The sequence below is a fragment of the Saprolegnia diclina genome, assembly GCF_000281045.1.
Source record: "Saprolegnia diclina VS20 unplaced genomic scaffold supercont1.3, whole genome shotgun sequence".
Classification (NCBI taxonomy): domain Eukaryota; phylum Oomycota; class Saprolegniomycetes; order Saprolegniales; family Saprolegniaceae; genus Saprolegnia; species Saprolegnia diclina.
In genome coordinates this window covers 2372-13569 of record NW_008246070.1, presented here as the reverse complement: position 1 = coordinate 13569, position 11198 = coordinate 2372, and the positions used below count along the sequence as shown (strand labels likewise).

General features: G+C 57.8%; 3 protein-coding genes across 3 annotated transcripts in view; 1 reads left to right on the top strand and 2 right to left on the bottom strand.

Annotated features, from left to right (window-relative positions):
• Window positions 1-2949, bottom strand: part of SDRG_01097 (hypothetical protein) — a gene marked incomplete at its 5' end in the record, with an annotated part of 5230 nt that extends 2281 nt beyond the window's left edge. Inside the window, 2 exons of the mRNA XM_008606610.1 lie at window positions 39-307; window positions 335-2949. Coding sequence (XP_008604832.1) covers window positions 39-307; window positions 335-2949 — 2884 coding nt within the window. The remainder of the gene's footprint in view (window positions 1-38; window positions 308-334) is intronic.
• Window positions 2950-3008: 59 nt separating this feature from the next.
• SDRG_01096 (hypothetical protein) lies at window positions 3009-4125 on the bottom strand (the record flags this gene model as incomplete). Its single annotated transcript, XM_008606609.1, has 1 exon — window positions 3009-4125. One exon carries the CDS (start codon window positions 4123-4125, stop codon window positions 3286-3288), a length of 840 nt encoding a protein of 279 aa, XP_008604831.1. The 3' UTR covers window positions 3009-3285.
• A 569-nt stretch (window positions 4126-4694) lies between these two features.
• SDRG_01095 (hypothetical protein) lies at window positions 4695-10009 on the top strand. Its single transcript, XM_008606608.1, has one exon. The coding sequence runs from the start codon at window positions 4732-4734 to the stop codon at window positions 9988-9990; it is 5259 nt and encodes a 1752-aa protein (XP_008604830.1). The 5' UTR covers window positions 4695-4731; the 3' UTR covers window positions 9991-10009.
• The last annotated feature ends 1189 nt before the right edge of the window (window positions 10010-11198 follow it).

Here is an 11198-nt window from a genome sequence, read left to right as displayed (position 1 = left end):
GATCCAGGGCGTCAAGCAGCCGTCCATGGTGCGCAGACCCGCAATGACGTTGGCAAGCGAGTTGGCTTCGTCTTGAATCATGCTTGCGTAGAGCACAGTGGCTTGCACTGTCGTCGATGATTCGTTGTAGGCGTTCGAGTCGTCGGCAAACGCGCGTTTGGTAACGTCGACGGATGCTGCGGCCGACGTGATCTGAAGCTGCCTCGAAAACCAGTTGGCCAAAAACGTCTGGTGACTGCTCGAGCCAAAGGACGCCCAGATAAAGTCGTTGGCCATCGCTGTCTCGGACACGTAAATGAACGTGTAGCTACCTCCGACCGAGAACAGGACGTACATCACGCCTGCGATTGCCCGTAGAATTAGAGCGTAGTTCGGCCGAGTGGGGTTCACGAGACGGGACGACGTTGTCGTCGTCATAGGGTTGGTGATTGTTTGCGGCAGCATGTTGGCCAGCTGCGGTCGATCGAGCACGAGCCATATTTTGATGTCAAAGAGCTTGCGCCGCAACGGAATGATGCCCGTCATGATCGCTGTCGTCGAGTCAAGGCGCGACGAGAAGCTGCGCGCGTGCGAGAGAAAGACGTCGGCAGCCGCGGGCACGAGCGCATGATTCGTGGCCAATCGCACGCGTCCCTTGGCCACCCAGCCAATGGCGATCGGCAGCAGCACACAGATTACCGTCACGAGGGAGCCCCCGAGAAAATGCGTCCAGCTGCCGATGGCCACGGTGCCACCGGTGCAGCGCGCTTGATGGCCCAGCTCAACAATATCGCAGTCGTGACCAACAATTGCGATCGCTTCGTACGGCGATGCGACTTCCCAGAGCACAAGAATCGACCATGCGAACGAGCTGCTGTACGGCGCATATAATTTGGCAAAACGTCCCGTGAGAGGCAGGAGGAAGTCGACGAGGACGTACGAAACCCAAGTCGCCTCGCTTGCAATGATCATAATGTTCGGCAGGGACCTCGGCTCAAAAATGAATTTGGTCATCCCACCCGATTCGCTGAGGACGACGGGCGACGTACTCAAAAGCGCAAGAGCCGAGCACCCGCGTAGGAGCAGGAGTGGCCGTCCGATCCAGATGGAGCCCACGACGCGGTTGTAGAAGAAGAGGTCGTAGCTCGAGGCGCGCGACCGACGGTCTCGGCACACCAAAATACATACGATAACAGCGCCAAGGAGCAGTGTGATGTAAAACACCATGTACCAAATGTACAAACACACCTTCTGCGGCATCTCAAGCGGGTTGGCAGGAAGCGCCAGGTAGTCGTGCCGGCGTGTGGGTAGCGTGAACGACCTGACGTTGCCCTCCAATTGGTAGACTTCTCGGCGACCCTGGAGCCAGTCGTAGAGAATGGTCCAGCTAAAGAACGTCCAGGGTGTGAACGCGGCCGGAAAGAGGGCTTCCTCCAAAAACACGGGGGTATCGTTGACCGACGCAAACTGCAGCATCGACAAACTCAGATTGGCGACGGCCGACGACGCCATCTGTGCTAGGGCAGTGCCGTCCGGGACCGCGGTTAGGGTTGTTGTTAGCAGAGTCGTGCAAGCCCCGGTGCCGTCGCTGCAGAGACTACAGACGTCTGCAACCTGAGATTTGTCCAGCGACATGGCCACGATAGCGAAAAATGTTGCCGCAGTGTCGAGCGCATACACGTCCTCACTCTCGGTCGCGCACGCGTCGTAAAAGCCGATTGGCGGCTGCACAAACGTCTGGCCCGACGTGCCAATGCACATTGGGTTGCCGCCAAAGTACGTTGCATTCCAAAGTCTCCACGATGGCGGCACGGCGCCCACGGATATTTTGGCCACTTCTGGCAGCCGCAGTTGGCTCTGCATGGCTTGTACGGCAAAGAAGAGGGTCGCGAGCGCTGCAGGTATCTGCACCAATGTCAGATCCAGATTTCCAAACGAGCCAATGTGGTTGTGCACGAGCGAGATCAGCACCGAGGCGTTGTCGCTCGTGCCGTAGTTGATGCTCTCCCAGTCGTCGAGAATCGGCGGAATGCCTCGTACGAGGCTGCAGTTTTTGTATTCGCATTGCCATAGGTCGTTCCAGAACCCGTTGTAGCCGCTTGCAAACGTCCACTGCGACAGCGGGCGCTGCACAAACGAAATTTGCGCAATCGTGACGCGCTGCTCGTGACCGAGCGCGTTGACAATGACAATACTGCTCTGGAGCCCTTGCTGGTAGTAGTTGGTGACTTGCGTCCGCCAGTAGCTCAGATTGCATCCTCGCCAGTGCGCGACTTCGTCCGCCACCGAGAGCCACGTGTGCGTCATCACAGCAGCAACCCACGCCTTGCCCGCCGATGAGGCGGCGGCGATGCCTCGAAAGACAGCCACTTGCAGCGGCATCGCAAAGTCGTCCGTGGTCAACAGCGCTGCATCGACATTGCGCAGCATGGCTTCGAGATACACGCCCGCGTTGTCGCGATATTGCTGCTGGCACCGCGACGCGCGCCCGGCCGACGTCGAGAGCTCGTAGCGCCGATCCAAGTCGGCCCAGCAGTACTGTGCAAACATGCGGATGTTGATGTCGAGTGTGTTGGTGCGCATCACGGCAATCGCAGTCTCCATCGACGACGTCGTCGACTGCAAAATACGGCGCGGTGACGCGGGATCGACGTCCATAAACGTCGCAGGAGCCGCGTACGACTTGGCCATGCTGAAGCGGTCTGAGCAGAGAGAAAACGCGCCCGTTTGGCCGAGCCGTAGCTGGGCGTTGAAGACGTCCCCCAAGAACGTTTGTGTCGTGCGCGTAGCAAAGCTGGGCCACCAGTGGTCGTTCGTGGCGCTCGGGTCCAAGATGGCGAGATACCATGCACTCGTACTCAGCGTCCAAGCCAGATAGAGGTACCCGACGTGGCGCCGATACCAGCGCGCGCCTTGGGGAAGCGGCACATGCACCGTGTATGGCCCTGGTACCACCGGCACACCCGGCATTGCCTTTACGACGGCCGTTTTTGTCCGTTGCTACACGCTTTGCATGTTATATTCAGGTGCCACCCCTAACCCTCCGCGTCGGCACTTGAAACGCGCTCGATGGAATGGACTATACGATGCATTGCAGCGCGCTAACACGCAGATCGTCGACGGGGAGGTCGCTAACTTGTATAAACGTGACGGGGCCGTTGATGCTGCCCCGCGAAATGGTCGCGATCGGGATCAAGATGCGCAGCCGTCGCTTCCACCTGGCCGGCAAGAAGCGAACGATCGCGAGTGTGAGGTAGTCTTTGAACCGAAGAAGGAGCCCTGACCGCATCGGCACAAACCCGAGCGTCATGACTGCGAGGATGGCGTCCCGATTTTTCCGGACGGGACGTCGACGCAGAGATAGCGTGCCTGGAGGAGCTGGTCGAGGCGCTTGTCGCAGCAAAAGGTCTCGAACGTCGTTGCTGGAACGTGGTTGGGCGTAGTCTCGAGCTCGACTTGTCTGAAGCTCATCCATTCGGCGGCGACGAAAAGCGCACGCGGTTGCCGTCGAACGTACGTCGTAATAGCAACGGTGTACAGAGTGAGCAGACATGGGTATCCCACAACGCATGCGACAACGGGAAGGTTGATGGCGTTGAAGCAGTCGCCAGTTCCAAAGACACACGGCGTCGGGTTCGTCCCGATCTGAACGCTCTCGTTGTAGGTGCAGCCGAGACACACCTCCGTGGCCGTGACGGTCAACGCCAGAAGGGTGAGAAGCCCGCGATGGACGACGCCAGTTCGAATGACGCTCGGCGTGATTGCGACGAAAAGCTTGGATGGCCAGACATGGGACACGATCAAATTGTGGTAGAACGAAGTGACAGAAATGAGGCTCATCGAGACAAGCGAGTCGGACGTGAGGATGCTACTGAGGTTGAAGACGAGGTAATACTTGCCGAGGAGCGAAAACACAAGCAGCACCAGCGCGTACGTTGTCCCCGCGACCAAGTCGACGAGGATCGAGACTGAAATATCGCTCTTGACCGACCCAAGGGCCACGAGAACGACCACGAACTGCGCAATGTATGTGGCAAGCTGCGGGCCGAGCCAAATGTACTCGGACGTGACGAGGTTAGTGTAGCCATGGTCCATGTATTCAAGCACGTCAAAACACGGATTCGGAGCTTGGAGGCCCAAAAGCATCTTGGCGCCGTTAAAATTAAGGACGGAGAGGAAGGCTGAAGAAGCGGAGGTTGTCGTGGTCGATGACGGTGAAAGGATGCAGCTGAGAGATCTGGACGCCATTGAACGTATTCGTGAGGCCGCTCGACCTCGGGCGCACTAAATAGAAGACGGCGACCCACGACAGGACAACGCTCAAGAGTAGCGTCGTTGCAACCCGGACGCGGTGTTGCGCGCGCCGAGCCCTTGTCAGTAGCATCTGGCTCAATTAGGTCGAGCTATGACGCAGAGACGTGACCGAAAGTGCGGGTGCGACGGCTTGAAAAAGGCTCCACCGAGGTGCCTGCCTCGTTGGCGACTTGACCATCCACCGCACCGGCCCGCTACGCACCCGCTTCCCACTTGCCGGCATTTCAATCAATTTGCTAATTATAGTCATGTGAGCTGCGGACACTGTTGAAGGTATTGCTCTCCTTTGGGGTTGACTTGTCTAGACTACGAGCTCAACCCCACCCATCTCAATGAAGCGCACACCGGACGATTCGAATCAGTCAAAAATCGGCATCGACGGAGGGCACTTTGTTCGTCTTCTCGGCTGAAACGATCGCAGAGGGAGAAACGGACGGGATGCAAGTGGCGCCACTCGAGTCCGCGCCGCGAAGCGACCTCGTGCCGCATCACCTCCACGGTCGGTGGGATATGGTGCGCGTCACTTGCGGCTTTTGCTACGTCTTCTTCTCGTTGACGTGCGGCTGGTTCTACTTGGCGCTCCTCGCACCGGCGTTTGCCAACGATCTCTGGTGGCCGGGCTACAACCTGAGCGGTTACGAAGCCTTTCTCGTCGATGCCACCAATGTAGCGCTTGCCACGAGTGCGTCAGGGCCGCTCGACCTCCTCGCAGACGCGGCCATGCAGCGCAAGGCGTACGACGCTAGCTCGTCCTCCACGAGCTTGTACCCTACTTACGTGCGGCATCTCACGTTTCATGAACTTATGAGCGTGCGCTATGCCATTGCCAACTTGCGCTCGCTCAGCGCACCTTGGAGTCTCCGCATGAGCACGCAGTATTGCTTCGTCGACTTCAACCAGACCTTCCACCTCGCACACACAGCGCGTCGGCAAGCGCGTTGCCAGCAACGCTACGCTCGAAACGGCGCCGTCTATCTGGAGGCCGTCTTGCGCAACGTCCAATGGGAAGACTTCCAGGCGACGTGGGGCGGTCCTGGCAACTGGTTCACAGTAGCAGTTCAGTCGACGCTCGAGGCTAGCGTCCTAGGGCGGGCATGGCTCGCTTCCACGTCCTCGGCACGCGCGGTGACGTCAACGACATCCGAGAACGATCTTTGGACGTCCATGGGCATTGAAATCTTCCAGTTGCAGTGGACCAACCGGTGGCAGCCCGGCGTTTCCGAGACCATTGCTCTTGCCAACGCTCTTGGCTACGAGCAGCAGGTGACGCTCAAGAGTCGGCCTCGTAGCGCGGGTGCGTGGACGTCGATTGTGCAGTTCTGGCTACCTTTTGTTGATATGTGGGCCGCTACCCAGCTCAACGTGAGTCTCGTCAACAACACCTCGGTGGACTTTGTCGCTTGGTTTGGCCTCTGCGATGCCGGCGGCGTCTGTCACAACCAGACAAGCGCCGTGCAAATCTCTGTGGGGCCGTTGCTGGCTATCGACGCCTTTTATGTTTCACCACCGACGGCGTTGCGCGACACTTACCTTGCGTTTCAAGCCTCATTGTACGCTCGACTGGCCTCGGACTCTGCTTTCCTGGCCGAGTTTACGGCACGAAAGAGCGTCGATGCGCTGCTACCGACGCCGCAGCATTGGCAACAGCACATGCCATTCTTTGGCGGCAGCCTTTTGTGTTTGCATATGCCCGGCACGGACTATGTGCAAGCTGCATTCGACTTTGACGATGCTTGTGTTACTCCACACCCGTTTCTAGTTGCGCTACGCCCAGAGGCAGCTCTTTTCGCCGCCTGTGCAGTGCCAGAGCTGTCGGTGCAAATACTCGGAGACGTTGTGCGGGATGCTGGGCAAGTGCTGCCGTCCTCTGCCTTTAGCAACGCGTCAAAGAGTATTCGTCCGCTTCAGCCACAAGTCATCCAATTTGCGCAGAATCGATCGACGTGGTCGCTCTTGCAGCAGCCGCTCCTCGATGATACGACATTCGCAGTCTACGGCTGGATCATGCTCTACGACTGGGTGCAAGGCCGGCGCGAGGTGCTCTCGGTGGAAGGCGACGCGTCGTCAATCGCACTCATCTCGGCGTCCTACGACGCCCAAAAACTACCCACTAGCGGGGGCACCCGCTTTGTCAAGAACGCGTCGCAGATCGCCATCTACACGACCGCGTACGCGAGCGTCGTGTTGGGTCTCGTGGCGCTTCTCTGCGTTCTGCACGGCGCACGGCTCCGATTTCGCATTCTTGGTCGCAACCTCTTTCAATTCAACCGCGTCGTGGGCATGGGGTATGTCGGGCGACCCATCATGCTCCTGCGCGGCATCACCGCAGCCGCCATGCTGAGCTCGGCTCAGACCAGCTTGGTGCGTCACGGACCTTTTACGCGACTACGCACAACGACGCTATCGCTGGTCCAGATTGCGCTGGTTGCGGGCGAGGCCAACTGGATGGCCTATGTTGGAATCGACGTCATTCAGATTTTATCGCCGACGGCCACGGCCACGTACGCCGGGGCTACGAGCCTTCAGGCGTGGATATCTACGATCTTATTGTCGGTCGTGAGTCCGGTGCTGCTCTCGGGTACCCTCTCACGCAACTGCGATAGTCACAGTATGGACTACGCCGTCTCGTGCTCTGCGGGAACCATCTACGTCGGCAGCAATGACCGCTTCACGACGCTGCTTTGGATTCAAGCCGCAAGTGCGCTTGGGCCGTTTCTGTTGACGTTGCTATGGCGTCGATACCACCCAGTGCCGCCCCATGCGATACCAATTCTGCTCTCGACAACGTCGAGTGGCGTTGTCACCTCTTGGCATCCGCGCACCTCGTGGTCCATGGACGAAGTGTCGTCCGTGCTGTGCGCGCTCATCCCGCTGCGTGTCTTTGGCACCAAGTATGTCTTTGATTTGAGACTCTGGCGCGTCTTCCAGGAAGAGCCGTACTGCCATGATGGCTCCACGTACCTACTGCGCCCCCCTCGATTGCGCTTTCAAAAGACATCGAGGGAGCTCACGTGGACGCACCGCCCGCCCAAGTGGCCGTTCCATTTCCACCGCGGCCTGACGCTGCTTGGTCTCTGGTACGTCGCCTTCTCAATCGGTAGCAGCGTCTCGTACCTCCAAGTGGCCAGCGTCAACCTCGCAAACGACCTCAAGTGGGCCACCTTTAGCATCAACGGCATCCACACATGTTTTGCCAACTGGTTCAACCAACAGCTCGTCCTCGGTGTTACCTCTGGCAGTTTCCGACTCGACGCTCCCTTCCTACTGCAACCCGGTCTCTTTGACCATTCACACGGCGTGCTTTCTGGCTCTCTTCTGTTCGGCGCGCGGCTGCAGTACACAGAGGCGACGTCGCTCGACGCTGCAATCTCAGCCCTGCGACACATGGATGCATGTAGCGCACCGTGGCTCGCATCGTCGTACTGTTTTCTGGACGCCAACCGAACGTGGGCATTGGCGAGTTCACGCGCGCGACAAGAGCGCTGCGTTGCATATGCCGACAATGCCGCAGTGTACGTGGAGGCCGTTCTGCGCAACGTCGTTTGGGCCGACTGGTTTGCGTGCTGGGGCGACGCCTTTGGCATTGCCTTTGGAAACGACCTGCAAACCTCCCCCGACGGCCGGCGCTGGCTCACCAATACGATCCAAGCACACACTTCAATTTTTGGGGAAGTTGCCTACTGGCGCCGCAGGGACGTGACGCACTTTACGCCAGCGTGGCAGAACTTCAAGCTCATTGGGCTCCAGAACACGTACACGATCGAGAATGCCTATGGATTCCAATACGCCTTCACGCTCCAAGCTCAAAACGGCACTTTCCGCCTTCGACAGCAGACCTCGTTCAAGATGAATTGGCCACTCGCAAAGGATTTGAGCGCCATTTTGACCAACAACAGTGGCATCCACGGTCGCAGCCTCCTTCCGACGAGTGCCAACTACGCCTTTGCCAATGCCACGCGTCAAACGCTACTCGTGCTGGCTGGAGAGCTCATCGCTCCGCTTTCAGAGGCGCCGCAGCTCATCGCCGACGCGCTTGGGCCATACGGCACCATCGACAGCACCTACGTGGCTGTGCCACCACGCATCTCGGAAGTGTGCCGCCTTCTTTTAACCGGTCTGCGCATTGCACTTGATGCCAATCGCTCGGCGCAGGCTCAGTTTTTTGCGATTTCTACTGTCGACGCGCTGTACCCTGTGCCCGCACCGTGGTTGGAGGCTCCCATTGCAGCGTTTGGAGGCTCACCGCTGTGCCCTGCGCTGCCGAGCACCAGCGGCGACACGGTCATCACATCCGGTATGAAGAATGTCGTCGCATTCACGGCGACTTGCTCGATGACGACGGGCTTGGACGCCAAGATCGCGCCGACGACTGACCACCTCGTCGTTGCCGCCTTGCTTGCCAACGCTATTAGCAACGCGTCTGCCCATGCAAATATATGCGCGCACGACCCAACCAACCTCGCCGCGTGTCCAGCATATTTACACCAAATATCGGAATTTGTGACAACATACCTCCCGGCCGCGATCCGCGATGCCAACGAGCTCGGCGTTCGGTTTCGACATGACCTTGATTTGCTTCACATCTCGTTCATGCAGTACGCGCGCTATCCCGGTACTTCGACGCTGCAGCTTGCGACGCAACCGCTCTTTCAGCCATCGTCGTCATTTGACTTTTACGCCTGGTGCTTTATGTACGACTGGGTCCTCGGGAACCGAGAGGTTGTAGCATTTGTCGGCGACGCTGGGAACCTGACGCTCCTCACTGATTACGAAGCGCCGTTGACGCAGGACGCGCAGGCCTGGGAATTACCCATTGAGCTCGCTCAGTACTCGCGTCTTGCCTCCACGTACGTGACGATCGTCATGATCAGCATCGCCTGCCTCGTCCAACTCTACATTTACATTGCACGCGGCTACGTCGAGGCGTTTAACCTTCTCGAGCTCAACCGCGTCGGCGGCATGGTGTGGGTGGGTCGGCCGCTGCTTGCGATCCGAAGTATCTCGGCCGTGACGCTGCTAGCGACTGGTACCATCGAGCTTTCGTACTCGGGCTACGTCACTCGCTTCGTCGAGGCGCCCAATGCGTGGTACAAGACGTGGCTCGTTGCGACCGAAGTCACGTGGCTTGTCGCTATCGTCAACGACGTCGCGATGGTCTTCACGCGCGCGCACACGACGTACTACGCGACACCCAACAGCCTTCTCGTGTGGTTCATCACCGCGTCGCTCAGCTATTTTTCGCCCGTTGGGCACGCCGTCACCATTGACCACAAATGTAGCCTCGCGGACCTCGACTTTCAAGTCGTCTGCACCAGCGGCAACATTGTCATCGGCCACGTAGACCGACTCGTTCTGATTGTAAGTGTCGTCGTGGCCTGTAACGTGGTGTGCTTCTTCGCGGCCTGGAACTATCTGCGCCACGCATCGTCTCCGACGAGCAGCGACTCGCGCATGCTCTGTGCGGGCGCCAAGTACCTCTTCTTCGACGCGCACTGGACGTTTGGCAACGTCTACTACCTTGACCGCGCCTCCGCCGTCCTCAACGGCATACTCACGTATCGCTACAAGAACCGCTTCTTCGCACTCGACATCAAGCGCTGGTGCATCTACGCAGTAGAACTACCGACGACGTGGCGCGTCCCCGAAGACCATCCCCTGTTTGCAGCGTCGCGCCACGCGTTCCCGTTGACCGATTAATGTACATCTTCCACTCGTATTGTATTCGCTCAGAAGAGCGTCAAGGACACGATCTCGCGTGACCGCCAATCGCAAATGCAGCTGGATGTACGTGCGCATCAAGGCGCATCTCGAAGGACAGCACGCCCTAGATTGCAATGTAGGAGATTGACGTATTGTTGGACGAACTACAAATGAAAAAAGCTAGTCTAAGCTAGGGGCATAGCTCGCAAAATTGTCTGATGATGGATGGCATCATCGGCCACCGGAGAATAAAGGTGGCGACACAACTGCGCCTCGTCATGTGCTGCATGATGCTGTTGACCGTGCGTACTTGATTCAGGCAGTAAAGCGGCTCTGAAGAGGACAGAAAGCGTGGTTGCGTCAACGTACGAAGCGTGCACCGGTAGCGAGACGCGATCCAAGATGCGCGCCAAACTAAGATCGTAATGCCGTCTTACAGGCACGACGCACTCCAAACTAAGACCGTAGTGTCATCTGAGCGGCAGGACGCCACGGCACCGACGCCTCTTGTCGACACCATCACGTTTGAAATGGAATCATCCATAGCTAGTACAGTGATAGAAAACACTTTGGCGAGCAAAGCAAACTGCGGTTCGTCATCGTTGCAGACCTCAAACGCGCGCAATGCTCAAATACAAAGCGCTTTTAACGTTAAAATGCTAATGACTGCATTGACTCGCTGTAGTCTTCGTATTTTGCACTTGTAGCGACGATTTCCCCTTCCGGTGGATCAAGATTGCGATTCCTAGCAACATTCATGGCGTTACTGCGTCCAGCACATCCTGTGGATCGATTGGAGCGAGGTGCTTATAGCTCACAATGCTCGGGCCAAATCCAAACTTTTGCAACCTTCTCCAATCGCTGTGATATTTTCAGGGACGCTTTCTCTAGCTCGAGAGAGGTTGTATGTCGACGCACGTGGCTATCAAAGGCCTGCAAGTATTTGTTTTGAAACTCGCCAACAATTGCTGTTTTATTCCAACATAAATCAGCTAGATATTCAACGCGAGCCAGTATATGGCGCTTCGAGCCTTGGCACTCGTTCTGGTGAGTTACGGCAAGGGCGTCGTTGCGGACTATTGATGTCCCTGGCATCTCTGTGTGGCTCGGTGATTACAAAGACACGTGTCTTGCCGCCGTCAGTAGTGCGTGTCGACGTTGGCCCCCAGCAGTCTGCCATGGAGGACAAAGAAGAGGAAAAAGCT

Excerpts from the sequence above, each read along its gene's own strand:
- SDRG_01095 (XM_008606608.1), top strand. The coding sequence starts at position 4,732 with ATGCAAGTGGCGCCACTCGAGTCCGCGCCGCGAAGCGACCTCGTGCCG.